General features: G+C 42.2%; 2 protein-coding genes across 3 annotated transcripts in view; one reads left to right on the top strand and one right to left on the bottom strand.

Moving 5' to 3' along the window:
- Positions 1-16,566, top strand: part of LOC115375450 (ras-related protein Rab-3A-like) — a 22,459-nt gene continuing 5,893 nt past the window's right edge. Inside the window, exons 1-5 of one of the 2 annotated variants that reach the window (XR_003929712.1) lie at positions 1-91; positions 2,126-2,350; positions 5,307-5,425; positions 7,112-7,236; positions 8,349-8,591. Coding sequence is in view for 1 of the 2 variants with exons in the window: in XM_030074841.1 (XP_029930701.1) it covers positions 2,126-2,350; positions 5,307-5,425; positions 7,112-7,236; positions 8,349-8,539 (660 nt within the window). In the remaining variant the exon portion in view is untranslated. Of the gene's footprint in view, positions 92-2,125; positions 2,351-5,306; positions 5,426-7,111; positions 7,237-8,348; positions 11,299-16,566 lie in introns of those variants that run through there. The other variant, XM_030074841.1, reaches the window with a different exon arrangement.
- Positions 12,397-13,682, bottom strand: LOC115375447 (transcription factor jun-D-like). Its single transcript, XM_030074839.1, has one exon. It carries the CDS (start codon positions 13,427-13,429, stop codon positions 12,512-12,514), a length of 918 nt encoding a protein of 305 aa, XP_029930699.1. The 5' UTR covers positions 13,430-13,682; the 3' UTR covers positions 12,397-12,511.

A 16,566-nucleotide genomic window follows, 5' to 3' on the forward strand; every position in this document is an offset into this window, starting at 1 on the left:
TCAAGAGACGCAGGAGCCGCTGCAGGTGCAAAGCTGGGCTCTGGGAGGCTAGCCACTGCAACGAAGCGGAGGATAAAACACACGTTTCACGGTAAGACCTGGGCCCATTCGCTCCTGCCGCTCCGTGCAAAGAATAACACCGGTACCTGAAATTATAAGATCAATCTGTCGTTTACCAGACCCCGGATTTAGATGGCAAATTTAGTCGTAAATGAAGAAGAGTAACCTTCATTTGACATAGCTGGGATGCTTAGCTAGCTCCGGCTGCCACTAATAAATAACTGTTCTGCTATGCTAGCCAACAAGGTAGCAGTGTTAGCTCACTTTCATGAAATCCTAAAAGATAAATTTTGATTGTTGGTTGCTGTTGTGTTGTTCCTTCACTGTGAAAAACCATCGCGGGGCCCTCGGCGTTGTAAACAATGTATAACAAAATACCTTGTGTGGCATTTTGCAGGATTTAGCGACAGCTAACGTCAGCTGGACGGCCAGTTTAAGGCAGCCAGATATAAACTAGCAAGCTAGATAAGCTCAGCTGTGGATCAGTGATGTGGTTCAGAGGCTGTTGTTTGGCATACAGGCTAATGGGGGGGAACTGTGGTGTCCAGAAAAAGATAAAAGACGTTCACGGTTTGTGTCTAGTCGTCATGGAGGAGAATTATCTCCTGTGCTGTGGCCTACCAGATAAATTCTGGTCAGCCATATGTTCATTCACAAGTGGGTGGCTAGCGCTGCACACAGGCTCCTAACCCTGCCTTCCCTGGATGGGATTGGCAGGTTAGCTGATGCTTAGCCAGCTAATCCCGCTGCTTCCGCCCTCCTTATCCTGTATGCGGCGAAGGTGTGGGCAGACCTCGTCCGGCCCCCTTTCTGGACAATAAATTAAACCACTCAAAGGGCTCTGTATTTAGATACTGGGTGTATGTGTTGACACAGCCTCCTGGGGAAACGACCACAGCGTTTAATTCCCTGATAAAGTTCTGTTTGCGTTATTTAACCCTTAACATGTCATCACACGTGTAGGAGTGAAATGTTTAAGTAATAATAATAATACAGGTTGCTGTGGGGAGAGGCATCTAGTGTAATCTAAAAACTTTAACAGGCTGTTACTTTGACCTGTGGCTGTTGTGTTGCAGTCCTCTGTATTATGTGAGTCTCATGGAGATTCTCACCAGTTAGGGACAAATATCAAATGTCATATTTCTTTACCTGTCAGGATCTGTGTAATGAAATTCATTCGCATGCTTAGGAGAAGAGCAAAGCAACAAACAAAATCAGGAAGCAGTCAAGCCAAGAGACTGACAGGAGAGTTGACTGGCTCTCTTACAGCGCACTTTGTGTCTCAAAAATATGTGAATGTGCTTATATAAATTTCCCCCTCATAAAACTCTATTGCTGTCATTCACTGTTCTTTCTTTTACTTATTTTTACTATTACTCAGAATTCTACATTTCTTTATAAGGCTTCATACATCTCTTGTGGTTAGAATCAGTCAGTGTGTCAGTCAGATGATTCTGCATGTGATAAGTGATAACTTGAGTCATAAGGATGATTAAAATATTATTTGAGCTGTTTTATATCCTAAACCAAACCAGCGATATGTAATCTAGCAATTCAGCTTGATAGCTGATTTTTGGGCAGTTATTTAACTGTCCATTGTCCCTGTTAATATACACCAGTAAATAAAATAAGTTTCAGTGACAGTGACATATGCCAGTTGCATGATGACATGTACAACACCTAGTCCATTTGCCTCACTCTGTAACAATTTAAAGGCATTATGGGGTATTATGAATAAATATAATAAAATAAAATCTTATGCTGGATGCTTTGAAGAGACCACATAACCTAGTATGCCCCCTCTGTATTTTTTTAGTCAATGGGAAGGGGGCGATTTGGGTTTGGATGTAGGCCAAATCCTGTTTTTTCCCAAACTCTAGTGAATGAAATTATATTATCTGTCGTACTTTTTGTTTTTTTGTTTGTAATTCACATTTTGTCTAGCAGTCCCTGCAACCTTGTTGCTGTGATTTCCCAGAGGCGTTCACAGGAAACGTTGAGGTAATTTGTATTCCTCAGGCACCACCCTATGACTCATTAATATGTCATCTGTGTCCCTTCAAAGATGGCGTCAGCAAATGCCAACTATGGACAGAAGGAGTCCTCGGACCAGAACTTTGACTACATGTTCAAGATTTTGATCATTGGCAACAGCAGCGTGGGAAAGACTTCATTCCTTTTCCGCTATGCCGACGACTCGTTCACGCCGGCCTTCGTCAGCACGGTGGGCATCGACTTCAAGGTGAAGACTATCTACAGGAACGACAAGCGGATAAAGCTGCAGATCTGGGTGAGAAACTGAACACACACATTCAGACTTGCTGAGATCATCAAATAAAGGTTACTTTATGTTCAGGCTCCCAGAGCTCCCCCAGCGTTCCTTAAGGAGGCTGTGGAGGCCTCCAGTAAAATGAGGAATTTCCTTCTTATTTCACTCCCTAGACTTTAATTAGCGTAGAATCTGCAGAAGTGTCCTTGAGCAAGTCACTGCACTCCTATCATCTCCCAGAGGTGCAGTTCTGTAGATGACCTTATGCTCTGACCCTCTTGTTGGAGGGGGCCAATCAAAAGGAGAATGTGCTCACTGGGAATTAGGACATTGATTATTTTCATCATAGGTTTTATTGTTTACGTCTTACCAAGTATAGCCAATTAAGGTGATAGTTCAGGTGAGGAGGGCTTTATTTAAACGATCTGGCCCAAACAACGTGATTTTGAGTTGCAACCCAAAGTTGAAAAAATGCGTAGAAGGAACAACAGCGCGGGTTTGTTTGGGAATCTAGATTTTGGATGGAATTCCAGATTTGTATAGATAGATAGATAGATAGATAGATAGATAGATAGATTTTTATTGTCATTGCACAATCATATACGTATAATAATGCAACGAAATTAGGGCTCAGTCCTTTCGGTGCAGGGGAGAATAGAAAGCATCGTGCATCTTGCTAGTTGAATAGCCAAGTCCAGTAATAGATGGCTGCAGCCATGTCTCTGATATCAGAAAAAATGCAACAGTCACGGAAACACTTGTTGGATGTGCAAGCACAGTTCGTCATCCCGTGGACCTGGCGCTGGAAAAAGCTGGGAGGCGGCGGCCCAAAGGGCTGTCCTTTCAGCCGTGTCAACGCGCCGGCCCTGCAGCCTCGGCGTCCTCCGGAATGTCCTGGCAGCGACGAAAGTCCGGTGAAATTGGCATCCCGCAGCGCAATCCCAAGCTCAAAAGGTCCTGATAACTGTTGTTTCCTTTGCTTGTTTACATTTCCTCCTGGACTTGTCACTGGGAAGAACTATCCACGGAGACCCTGGTGTTCTAACGGCGTCCTCCGGAATGTCCTGGTAGCGATGAAAGTCCGGCGTATGAATATATGAATATGTATTTGCATTTGTATGATATATGAAGGGTATTGTTGCCTCTCTCCCAGCCCTCTTGCTTGCTGTCCAGTGGGACTAATTTGTTTCTGTCTCAGACATGGAGGATCTATTGCACTCATGGTGCAGCACATACCACTATCTTATGTGAGTAAAAGCTCTAACAATCACTTGAGACAGTTGGGACATAACTTAAGTCAAATCAAATGTATATATTTAGCAACTTCAAAAACAACAGAAGTTGATCAGAGTGCTTTATGATTTAGGAATGAAGGTCAAATGGAGGTCCATAGTGTAATTCATAATAACAAGAACAAAATAAAGCTGTCAATGTGATAAAGAATATTTAAACAAAGTAAAGTTTCACATGAATTGGATTCAACAATTATTTTCAATCTTTTCAGTTACTTAATGTTAGCTAATGCTACAGTAATGCCTCAGTAATGCCTTCATTATCCCTCCAGCACATGTCATAGCATTAATTTGTATTCCACAGAAAAGATCCAAAGCCAGTATGTGTCTCAGCAAACCTCTGTGGACAGCAGAACTGCTGACTTCAGGCCACTTGCCAGGTCCCACTAGTCAGCGCAAGTCATCTGCAGTGACTTTGAATGCCCGCCCGTATGCACAAAGCTTCTCAATGAGTTGGAAGAAATGTTGATACAGAGAGCAAACCGAGCAGGTCCATTTAAGATGTCCCAGTGAACCTATTCATTATGAATCACTGCTTCTCAGGGATGCTCTGTGAATGAATTCAAACCCTGGATTCTGATTTCCTTTTTTTAGATGCTGTCACTGTCAGTATGTCCCATGCTTCCCTGCACACATCCTACTTAGTGTGCTGACATCTGTGTCTAGAGTGGCCAGGGGGAGGGACACACTATGGTTTCTTCCTTATCTGTCTCTCCCTCAAAGCGATCTGGTCTTGTTAGTACAGAGGCTCCACACAGCTCTGAAGACCTGCTGTGTTTCTTTTGTGAGAGAACTGAAACTCGCTCAGTTCTGTGAAACATAATTATGTGTGTCCTACCTGAGCATGAGGACCGGTGTCCTGTGAAATGTTTGGCTTGGGGATTTGATGGCCGACTGCTGCTTTAGCTTCATTTTTCACACAAACAGGCTCATGGCAGGTGGTAGCGTCAAACTAGGATTCCTTTCAAATAACCACACTAAGTGTTCTTCAAGCCTAATATATTGCCTACTTGAGATGCACAAAGTGAAGTTGTAACTAGTTAGAACCCATAGTTTGTTACCCGTAATCAACCCTGAAAAGTAGGTCTGCGATTTTATTAATCAGACATTATTCTTTTGAATAAATAAACTCAGGTCGTCTTCCAAAGGAAATGTCTGCTTTTTCATGCAGCCCTCATCACATCTGTGACTTGGACGTTCTCTCTTATCGTATTTCGTCATAATTAGCAGCTGTTGAACTGGCCTCTCCGATCTGCAGTTCTATTGTTTCATTTTCCGTGTAACACTGATACCCTTGAACTGTAGTTACAGGCACGATAAAATTTGACCCTGGGACCAACTGCACCCCATTACATGAGATGCTGTTGGAATACCTAATGCCCTTGGGAGTTAAGCTTAATGCTAAGTCTGTCCAGCAGTAATAATAATATTAAGATGAACAGTATAAACACAAGTGGCTATTAGTGGGCCCAAACCCATGGGAGAAATGATTTTGACCGTGAGAACATTAAATTTGAGTTCTATGATTGAAAGGTAAAACATTTCAGTGAATGTCCTGTCGCTGCAGGTAAAGTGGTGGCAAACATATTATGCCGCCATTTGAAAAGTTGCCAATTTGTGGCTTTATGTTAAAGCCATAGAGTAGTCTGACTCTTTAACAAGACATCTTTTATGTTTGTATCCAGGACACTGCTGGTCAGGAGCGCTACAGGACGATCACCACCGCCTACTACAGGGGAGCCATGGGCTTCATCCTCATGTATGACATCACCAATGAGGAGTCCTTCAATGCTGTGCAAGACTGGTAAGGGACCAGTGGACAGCTGTTTGTGTGTAGAGATGGGAAATCACCATCATGAACGTTGAATGTGGCAGAACTGTATGTCTTCTCCGTTACCTATATTTTTTTTCTGGTTTACAAAAAAAAAAAAGTGAAAGCAGCTGGTAAAGTCCACCAGCCAGTGTGACAGTGGAGTGTCATCGGAGAAAAGCTGATCTGCTGCCAAGATGTGGATCATTTCATGTCACACAGGACTGATAAAACACCAGAGTAAGCTGGGGGAATTCTTTAACACCTTGCACCAGGCACTAGAGTGGTCCAGTGAGGAGGAACACTCTCAGTGTAAGGATTCAAGTTCAGACCGCTGTGTTGACAAGCATCTGCCCCCCTGAAGTGTCCTTGAGCAAGACATTAAATCTCCACCAGCTCCTGGGGTGCTGTCCTGTAGTCGACCACACTCTTGTACCTTAAGACATTTTATGTTTTTGCCCAAGCACAGATCTCTGCATCCACTGCAGATGCCTGCAGTCTGTCACTGTCCTTGAAATACAGGCTGATACACCTGATCTCTCTTTTGTGAACTGCATGAACACTCATCTTAGACCAACTTATTCCCAAATTTACCTACCATACTAAACTAACTAAAACTAAATGTATTTTCTAATATCAGGTACTGTCTAAGAGTTAGCTGGCATTTTTTGTGCTTCTTTAGTTCCAGTTCTTTTGCTACAATTTGTGTAGTGGTGCAATTTTAATAAAATACAAGAATTGGATACACTTTCTACTAATTTTCATTGAGGGGCAATTATTGTACAGCAAAATACCAGACCACAATATACAGGGTGTCTGCAAAGTCTCTTTACAATTTAAAAAATCTGTTACAAAAGCAATTGATGAGATATGTTAATCAGATTTATTCTATATACTCAGTGCTTATCAAAGTTTTTAATCACATTGGACATCAACGACCTGAAGCAAAAGATCACTGATGCCATTGCCACCATTGAGGAGGCTATGCTACAGCGAACATGGCAAGAAATCGAGTACCGTCTTGATATGCTTCGTGCAACTAATGGTGCCCATATAGAGGTGTGTTAAATGAGGCAAAAAAAAACGTGTCTATTCTTGTCAAGATTTGTCTATTCATTTGCTTTTGTAATAAATTTGTTAAATTTATAAAGAGACTTTGTGGACACCCTGTATAAGTAGACATGTGCTGTTAGAGAACAACAACCTGTACATCCCCAAAATGACAATGAATATGGGTCATCTGAGGCACCTAGAGGAAAGCTTCTGGGGTCACCAAGGTCACCAAAGTCACCAAAAGGGCTCTCCCTCTAGGGTTCATGAATGTGTGCAGCAAATGTAAAAAGATTTAAAATAAATGTTATGAGTTATCATGTTCACAATCAGGAGCCGTGGCAGATTGTATCCATCCTAAATGTGATCTATAATGTTATGGTCTGAACAGGGCTTGAAATGAACATGAACCACTAGCCAAAAGCTGGTAAATCTGTCACTAGTCTTAGCCAATTAACGCACCAGCAGGCCATCTTGGATCATTCTTCAATAAAAACAGCTTTTATATCTAATAAATTCACTAGTGGAAGTTGGAATTTGTTGTCACCGGTGAATCAATACTAGTAAGAACACCCTGGATAATAAATGTGAAACAGAAGCTTATTCAGATTCATGTGTGTGTGCCGACAGGTCGACCCAGATCAAGACATACTCGTGGGACAATGCCCAGGTCCTCTTGGTGGGAAACAAGTGTGACATGGAGGATGAACGAGTGGTGGCCGCAGAAAGGGGCAGGCAACTGTCCGAGCAGCTGGGTAAGTTAACTCAACGGGTCACAGGGATTTTAGTAGGCAGAGTGACGGATACCCATCCTGCTGGCCTTATCATGGGACAGACAGGTAATGTGTTTACCATGGCCCTAAGAAGAACATGCATTTGTGCCAAAACTGGCATATGCTGTACCTGCTAACAGAAACCCTGGTTTCCTATCCAAAAACACTGTAGCAAATGTGTTTTGCAATTTGTTCTGTTTTTACAATGACATTTTCTACTCACAGTGCAGAACACATTCATCACACAAGAAAATGTCAGTACCACAGGAGGGTGGTATATGCCACGTCTGCTGCTCTCACTGCATTAGCTTGCAGACTCTGTGTTCCTGCTGTTTTTCTCACACTGTGTGACTTCAAATATGAAAATAAAAATGTGAACTGCTCAGTGAAGGGGAAAAAACTCACCTCAAATTTGATTTGAGTTTACACTGCATTTTCTTAGATGCAACTTGAATTTCATTTCATACCACCTACAAACATGATTCAAGTCTGATCTGTAGAATAGATCAGATTAGATTAGATCCCCCTTTTCCAGTGGTGCACACAGTGCTGCCACTGTGGGCTATGCATGACAGATTGCGGCCATTCACTCACTCATGAACAAGGTCCAGGGACATTACACGGCGTGGCGCTGTTGTCCAAGCTGCAGCCTTTCATCAGCGAGACTCATGGAAGTCGTATCATTGTTGATCATCTATCAAAAAATCGGTGAATCTGAGTTACTCTGATATTGCCATTTTGAGTTGGTCTTGTTGGTTTTCGGAAAATAAATCACTCTGTGAAAAGGAGGAAAAACTAGTCAACACACCCACAAGAGACTGACAGGGCTTCACAGCACCGTGAGGGGGTTCTGCCTCCAGTGCAAAAACAAAATTGAGTAAAGCGAGTAGATTTGAGTCAAGACAAGCTGTAGCGATACCATTTAGTGGACAAACGGCATTAATAGGGAGGAAATTTCAGATTTTATTGCATATGTGGGAAAAAAATGTGGCTTGAGCTGCCTGTCTGCACATAGCCTGAATGTGTCCTGGCATGATCAGATGGTCAGAAGTGCAATCATAGCCTCTCTCGTTCTCTCTCCTCTTCCTCCCCAGGTTTCGAGTACTTTGAGGCGAGCGCCAAGGACAACATTAACGTGAAGCAGACCTTCGAGCGGCTGGTGGACATCATCTGTGAGAGGATGTCAGAGAGCCTGGAGAGCGCTGACCCTGCTGTCACCGGCGCTAAACAGGGGCCACAGCTATCCGAACAGCCCCAGAGGTCCCACCAGGACTGTGCTTGCTAAAAACACATTCACACAAACACACACACACACACACACATACAGAGCGCAGACAGTGTTTCTCCACTTGGCCGAAAATCCACTCTTTATATTGGTTTCCTCTTTTTTTCTTTTTCTTTCTCGATCTTTCTCATCTGCGCATACACAACTTTCTCTCTGTTACACCCAGACACTGCCGTATACACACACACACACACACACACACACACACACACACACACACACACATTCAAATGGGCTGCATATTTATTCTCCACCCTCTTTCACTACACTAAGTGCACTATCCAAGTCAGCGCAGTCCCCAAAGATTCAGCTTTTTCACATTTACATCTGCGTGGAGCTTTGGTTTTCACCAAGTCAGGCCCTTTTTGGTATCAGCGATGCAATAGATACGTGTAAGTGTGAACTTAGTACAAGGGGTGAGTAACTGTAACAGAGATACAGTGATAAGCTCCCTTTCTCTCACACTAACACACACACACACACACACTGATCTGCTTCACATCACACTCTGCTTTCCAGACCAGAGGAAAATATTTTTGTCCACATTCTGTCTTAGATAATTGTAATGGCCCAGTCCAGGCTAATACTCCGTCATTCCTTATTGACGTGTCTGTCACTGATGTTTTAATCTGAAAGGTTTTTAAAAAAGGCACGTTCCACTAACCTTGCCTCCTCCAGGCCCAGACCCCGCCCAGCACAAAGGCCTCCAACCTAAAGGGACACAAATCATTTGGAATCATTTTTGCTGTTTGTCCCATTGAAAATGTGTGTTAGTTTGTTTGTTTGTTGTGGATAGAATCGCTGTTTTTTTTTTTTTTTTTAACGTTCTTTGAGTTGGCTGGGTGTGGTTTTGAGCATGTTTAAGTGAAACAATCCGTCTCGGTGTAAACTGAGTTTCTATAGATAATATGGTCCACGTGTGATGTTTAAACAGGGTCGTTTGAAAGTTTGTCTTTGTTTTACTTTTAAATATGAATCCAAACATAGGGAAGTGATGCATATCAGTTAATCTATTATATATGAAGTTATATCTTTATTGGATTTATAGAGAAATATAAATAGTTTGCTTACCTCCCAGGTTTTGTTTTCTTCTGACCAAAATGGGTAAGTGTAGAAGGGATGTCTTTGACCACAAAGAGAGGAGTATGTAGAAACATTTAAAAAACACAATAGATATGCATTTTAACATGCATATGTACATATTATAAACAGATATTATATGATAACAAGGATTTACGGTATTGTATTCCTACTTGTGCTTTGTGAGAGGTGCATGTTGTTGATATTTTTGACCCAGGCTGGTTGATTGGACTTTTGTTTGTATGAGATGTTTATGGCCAGTCCTTAGCAAATCCAACCCTAAAGTTTCACTACTGGAAAGTAGCAAACAGGGCCGAAGGTTTCACCTGTGAAGCCCAAAACTCTTTCTCACTACTAACTCTCATTCACTATGGCTGAAAGAGCTGCATTCAGTGTGCAGCACATTCACACACTTAATAATAAAAAGGCACGTGACTGAGTGTGTGTGTGCACCCCTACGCCACAGAACTGCCATTTCCATCAGCTTCCAGATAGTCTCCTATGTCAAGGTAGATATTGTTGTTTTTTTCACTTCATTTTTGTAGGAAGACATCTTTAAGCATGTTAAATGTCATACAGTGCGATTTCTTTTCTTTTTTTTTCTAATTGCAACATTAGGGAATTGTCTACTTGTGTATACAGTAGAAAACTGTTGAAAAAGTTATGCATTCACAGATGCATTCAGGCATGTTAAAAAAATGTTATCACCTAAGTTATTTTTTAAAAAAAATTATTTTTAACTTATTTATTTATTTTGAGACTATGTTTCTGTCTAGACTATGGATTGCGAGCTGCACTCTGTACTTTTAAAAGAGGTATTCAACAGTATTCCATGTTTTAAACTGTCCTAAGCTCTCAATGAAGATGTATTTGTGTTTACATGGAGTATAAAGCTTCAAATGTTTCCTAAAGAGGAAATTTAAACATTCCAGTGTAAGAACTTCTGATCATGTCTGACTGGCTTTGTTGGGAATTTGTCTTTTGGTATTGATTATGTAACCTTTAATACTGATTAGAAGTGTCATGTCTGTACTCAGAGCAATAGCAGCCCTGTCTCCTCTCAGCTAAACAGCAGATATTTGCAACATGCAACGCTGCTGAAAGAGCTTTGTGTTGTAAGACACGTACGTGGCTACGTGAGATTACAGTTTGTGTAAAGCTGTTAGGCAGATTTGCTTATTGTTCTTTCCAAAGAGATCCCGATTATAAAACATAGAGCCAAAAAATACATATATACACCTTGGAAGAGCACTCGCTTGACACATTTTTTTAGACTTGCACTCACTCAAAGAAAGGCTGGTAGTAATGAAGCATATAGAAGAAAAGCATTTGGTGTATATGCCTACACTGTGCAGTAGCTTTCAAAAAAGGGAAATGTTTTGGAAGTAAACTGAAAACTCTGAACACTTCCTAAAAAGAGCGATATTTTTACTTTTTACTTGTTTTGTTAATTTATTTTTGTTGTCGTTTTGCTACAGCTGTAAACTTGCCTACGACTTAGGAAAATGTATCGATCCTGTTCGACTCCCCACCTCGTCCTCCTCTCTCCCTGTCATTCCTCCTTTGTAAATAAGGATTTTCCGCCTGTTGGGTTTTAGTTGTGTGAATTTGTGCTGTAATTCTGTAATGCCAGGTTTGCTAAAATGAGGAATCAATAAACAAAATCTAAAAACTGGCAATTTGGTGTAGTGCAAAAATGGCTTGAGTATTCATTAAATATAAGATACTGTTTGGTAGATTTTGCAGTGTTTTTTTTAGAAATTGTCAAGAGTAAGCACTATTTATGCCCACCAGAGGGCATAATATTACAATGTTTTCATGTTTTCTACCCACTACTGGCTGTTTGACCATCTATGGCTTGGTTCAAGTTTCCCTCACTTAATGTAGGCCCCTATAATGTTAATGTGTCATCTATTTAAGAACAGATGAATGTAACAGTATGGAGTGACACCTAACTGTACATTCCCTCTTTTACTTTTCCTCACAACAATCAGACCCTGAGTTTACAGTGAGACAGACAACACACCTGCTGTAGTAATGTAGTGAATTTAATAAATGTCTTTTTTTGACATGTGAAAGTCCATTACACATGGCTATATGGGGCTTCCCAGCACGTACACATACATTCATGGAACGGTCGTGACTGAAAATGTACACGAGAACTACAGTACACTACAGCCACTATAATAAAAAATACAATTGGTTACTGTACACAAAAGCTACAAGACATGCACTGTTCATTTTTTGTAAAAGGGAGAGGAACAACAAGAAGTAAGACCATTTTATGTAAAATAAGACACAAACATTTCAGTAAATAAAATATACATTTGTCATTGGTAAGTGCTTGTAAACAAGTAAGGCATTATATTACACAGTGGATGACAGCACTCTTTGACACCCTGGTGTTATGTTGCACTCTACTGAGATTGTCCAGCTTACACAAAGATAATGCTATCCTATTCCAGTCCAATGGATAGCTGAGTTGCTACAAAGTTTCCCACATGAAGACCACAAAATGAGTCTTTCTGCTGCATAACAAAGGTCTGTAGCCAGATATTCATGGAACAAGAGAGGCAACAGCCTTTCACTGCCATCTGTAAGTTTCCAGTTGACTTACAACCATCATCAAGGCCTTTCCCTCTACACAGTAAAATGCAAATAAGTCTGTCTGTCTGTGTTTCTCTGAGTTATGGCCTTTACCTGGAGGGGGCATTTACACAGTGGCCTCACATAAGCTCTCTTATACATTTAAGGACAAAGGGCTATTCCTTTTTTACATTTGAAAAGGCAAATCTGCTTCAAATTATAAGCCTATATCCGCAGGGAATATAGCTTACAGCTGCAAAGGACATCCACGTAAAGTACCAATGATGGAATTTCCCCGTTTCCTCTCTAATAAGCCTGGACCTGGTTTGGTAGAAGTTGGCATCCATTGCTGACATGGTTCATCACCTTCTGCTTCAGCTGGGCCACTTGCTCCCTGAGCACGCTGGCTGTGGATGCCAGCTCGGTATTCTGCGTTTTCAGGGTCTTGACCTTGTCCTCCAGGCGAGAAATCCTCTCCAGTTTTCTCTTGCGGCATTTCGAGGCAGCTATTCTGTTGCGCAGCTTTTTCCTCTCTGCCTTGATGCGCTCCTGATTGTCCATGTCAATTGGAGACAGAGGGGGACTCTCTCCGAAGCTCTGCATGTCTGGCACTGTCTGCGGCTCGTCCTTCAGCGCACCGGTAGTCTGGAGTCGTGACAGAGCCGCCGCAGCAGCCTGTTGCTGCGCGCTGGGCAGATGAGACGGAGGCGGTGGGAACGGGATGGTATCCGTGGAGTAGTTGATGGTGGTGGCTCCCAGTGGGCTGGCCGCATAGCCGTTCAAAGTCGTGTAAACGGGGAGGTCTGATGTCTGAAGCCCGACCGCGTTGGATCCGAGGAGTTCCAGTCTGTCCACCGACACACACGCCGCCTCGCTCAGCTGGTTCTGCTTGTGCAGATCCTCCAGCGCCTTGACGAAACCCTCCGCGAACTCCTGCTCGTCGCTGGCAGACTTCGGGTAAAGGAACTGGGACGGCGGGTTGGTCGTTGTGATAAGACCGTTGGACTGAATGATAAGGCGTTCTAGGTCCGGAGTGGCCAATTTCAAGAGTCCCAAGTCCGGAGAGTTGAGAAGGCCGTCTGTGTCCCGTAGCGGGTTTGACTTGAGCTCGGAGTTCTCGTCCAGGTTCAGGTTAATTTCCTTCTTCATCATGCTGCTCTGGGAATAGATGCTTGAGACCCTCGGAGTATTCACAGCGGTGCCTGGGTAGAGGGATGTTTCCATTCTACACCCTCACATGAGGGAATGTTGAGCGTTACGCATGAACAAAGATTGCTCAGCAGTCACATCCAAGCAGAGGAAATCAGCTGATCCCAATTTTCTGTGATTCCGTTTCCTTATTCCACTTTTAGTATATATCAAGCTCTGTCAGCTGGTCAGTTGAGCTATTTTTGCCCGAAGGCTACAGTCTGTCTTTGCTGTTCACAGATGATATTGCCTTTTCCCGATGGCACGACTGCTATGCGCAGCGCCAGCCCTCCGCTCGCTTTCTAGCCCTAAAAATTCCATTATGTCACTCCAGAGCGCTGAGATTGGCCCAAAATGACGTTGGTTTCCGGTTTAATTTAAATAAGGGGCCGAGTCGGTCTTTATTGCCATGGAGACTTTAGGTAAACTACAAACAGTGCAATGCATTGTGGTTTGATGTCATAGCATGAAAAAGCTCAGGGTCGCCAAAAGAGAGCAGAGACTGGGCGGGGAAGGTGTAAGCGGCGAAGGCTAAGGAAAGGAAGAGTAGAGAACAGGCCCTACAGAAATATTTCTTCAGTTCAGACTAGAACAGTCTTAAGACTCTGGACTCAGTTGGACTCAATAGGACTCAATAGAATAGAATAGAATAGAATAGAATAGAATAGAATAGAATAGCAATGGCAATGGCAATATGAACTGTTTGAATCCTGGCAGCTTTGTTGGAATTGGAATGGAGTTCCCATGTTCTGCACAGAAATCCTCAAACATATACTTTACAGTACAATGCAATACAGATTAAAGTCTGATGCTTTAATTTTGACAGCTTTATTGAATGTGGTTAATCCTCCCACAAACCTGCACAGAAAAGAAAATAGAGAGGGAGGAAATAAAATGATTGTGATCTTGACTGTTCGAGAAAATTGGGTGGTCAAGACTCTACACAGCAATCTAGTCATTATTTGACTTGTGTATATCACAACAGAACAGACCAGAAGAGAACGAGGAGAGCGGACTGAACAAATCGACCTCATCTGGTTTGTTATCCTTTCTTCTTTCACAGCAGGCAGTAAAATGTGGGTTGAACTTGTCTCGTCTAATCTTTTCAATTTGCTGTTCATCAGGAACATAGCAACAAACATGGCAATACTTCCTGCCACACTGTGGGTCATCATTGCACATTTAGAAACAGCACTCAGCCATCCCTGCTGCACAGAAACTCCAGGATGGTAATGCTCACACCGAGAACTGAGAGTCGAAATGAAGTGTTACAAGGTCTGAAAGTGGTTTCGGGGAAGAAATCATGTATGGGCTGGAAAGAGGAAGTAAATGCTGAAAAGGGAATGAAGAATATTTGTTTATTTTTTCCATTCTGAGACTGAACTTTGCACATGAAAAGATTAATGCCTGGACATGTCCGTGAATAGTTACTGAAATACAAACAGCCTGTATTTCATGGCTTTATTTGCTTTGGATGGTGGATATTTTAACTGCCCCCATATTTATGAGTAAGTTTCAAAAGTAGACAGGTTTCAGCAGCAGCAACAATGACAACAACAACAACAATAACAACACTAACAAAAGCAAAACAAAACAAAAAACAGCATTCAGCATCCAGTGGTGTGTCAATAATTGGTGTACCTGGATCCATGAAAAAAAAAACAACAACAAATAAACAACAAACAAAACTACTATTGCTATTGCTATTACTGTTACTAAAGCTACTACTATTAATACTACCTATGCTGCTGCTACTACTACTACTACTACTGTTACTACTACTACTACTACTATTACACTAGTAATAATAATAATAATAATAATAATAATAATAAAGATGATGATGATGATAATGATAATCATAATAATGTATAGAATAGGATGGAATTGATTTTTCATATGGGTAACTTGAAAAATGAATTTGTCTCTGTCTTCACCAGTGAAGAGTACAGCATGAAACACAAAACAGCAAATCGTGGTTTCACAATATTCTACTTCTTCTTTAATGCCCTTTTGCTGTTTCTATGAATAGCCGATCACAGCAAGCTGGCAGGCACATGAGGCAGCTAATAGCTGCTGTTCTGCAACAGGGCTGAACTCTGCTTGCCAGGGCAGACTCAGACTGTTTACAACATGCAAACAGAGACACTATACACTTTTATTTTACAAAGGAGAGAGAAATGTATTGAGAGACATAAGCAAGGACTGGCACTGTGGCCTTGTGGTGGAAACTAGAATATTGTTATTCCACCCATAGAAAGTGAGGACGTCAGCAGACAGTCTGCATCAGCACCACAGAGCAGAGAGGGCATCGTTAGTTTCCATGGCAACGCTGACATAGTGAGTGACGCAGGCAGGAGAGAGCGGGGAAGGTGAATGGGTTGAGGGATGGGAAGGGAGGGGAGGAGGACTGTTAGCAACTGCAGTGCAGGTTGTGTGGGTGGTCAATGGGGTGACAAGAAGCAGTGGGGATTTGTTTGTGTGTGTGTGTGTGTGTGTGTGTGTGTGTGTGAGAGAGAGAGAGAGAGAGAGTGTCAGGACATGACATACAGAGGCAGAAATCAGTGATGATTTTGTAGCATAAGTGACAACAAAGACCATTCTATTTGAGATTTTCACCACTTAATTTCTTGCATGAAAAAAAAATTCTCCACCCATACTTTTATTAGCAAAGCCAATTTAGAGCCACACTCCCAGGGTGCAGTGTCCAGAATGTGTGAGTCATTTCACAACCCAGGGGTGTGGGCTGCAGAGTGCACCGAGCAGAGAAAAAAAATAAGCTGTGAGGCTGTATGAGGATATCAGATTAGCTTTGCCTTTATGAAAACATACAGCGCTCCGTGGAGACAGAGCAACCAAAGCAGGAGGAGGTTTTTAGTCTAAAATCAGTCTAATAAAGTGCGTCAGAGATTTTGTGAGCCCAAACTGCCCCCCCCCACCTCAGCCAGGAGAAGTGTCCCTTGACTCTCTTTCTCCAGGGAAGGTTGTCTGTGTGGAGCATGTATGTGCTTTTTCAGCGACGCCCTGCATGTGTCACACTGTTCACACCTGGGAGCTGCCCAATGCAGCTCCAGGCCTGTTGTTTACTCCAGAAACCTTCAATAGTAAGAGAATATTTTTCATTCACACCGCAAAATTAAGTGATTTAGCCTCATATTCAGTATTTAAAATCT

Source organism: Myripristis murdjan, chromosome 17 (assembly GCF_902150065.1).
Source record: "Myripristis murdjan chromosome 17, fMyrMur1.1, whole genome shotgun sequence".
Lineage (NCBI taxonomy): Eukaryota > Metazoa > Chordata > Actinopteri > Holocentriformes > Holocentridae > Myripristis > Myripristis murdjan.

Bases quoted from the DNA above. Each gene is read 5' to 3' on its own strand.
- LOC115375447 (XM_030074839.1), bottom strand. From the start codon at position 13,429: ATGGAAACATCCCTCTACCCAGGCACCGCTGTGAATACTCCGAGGGTC.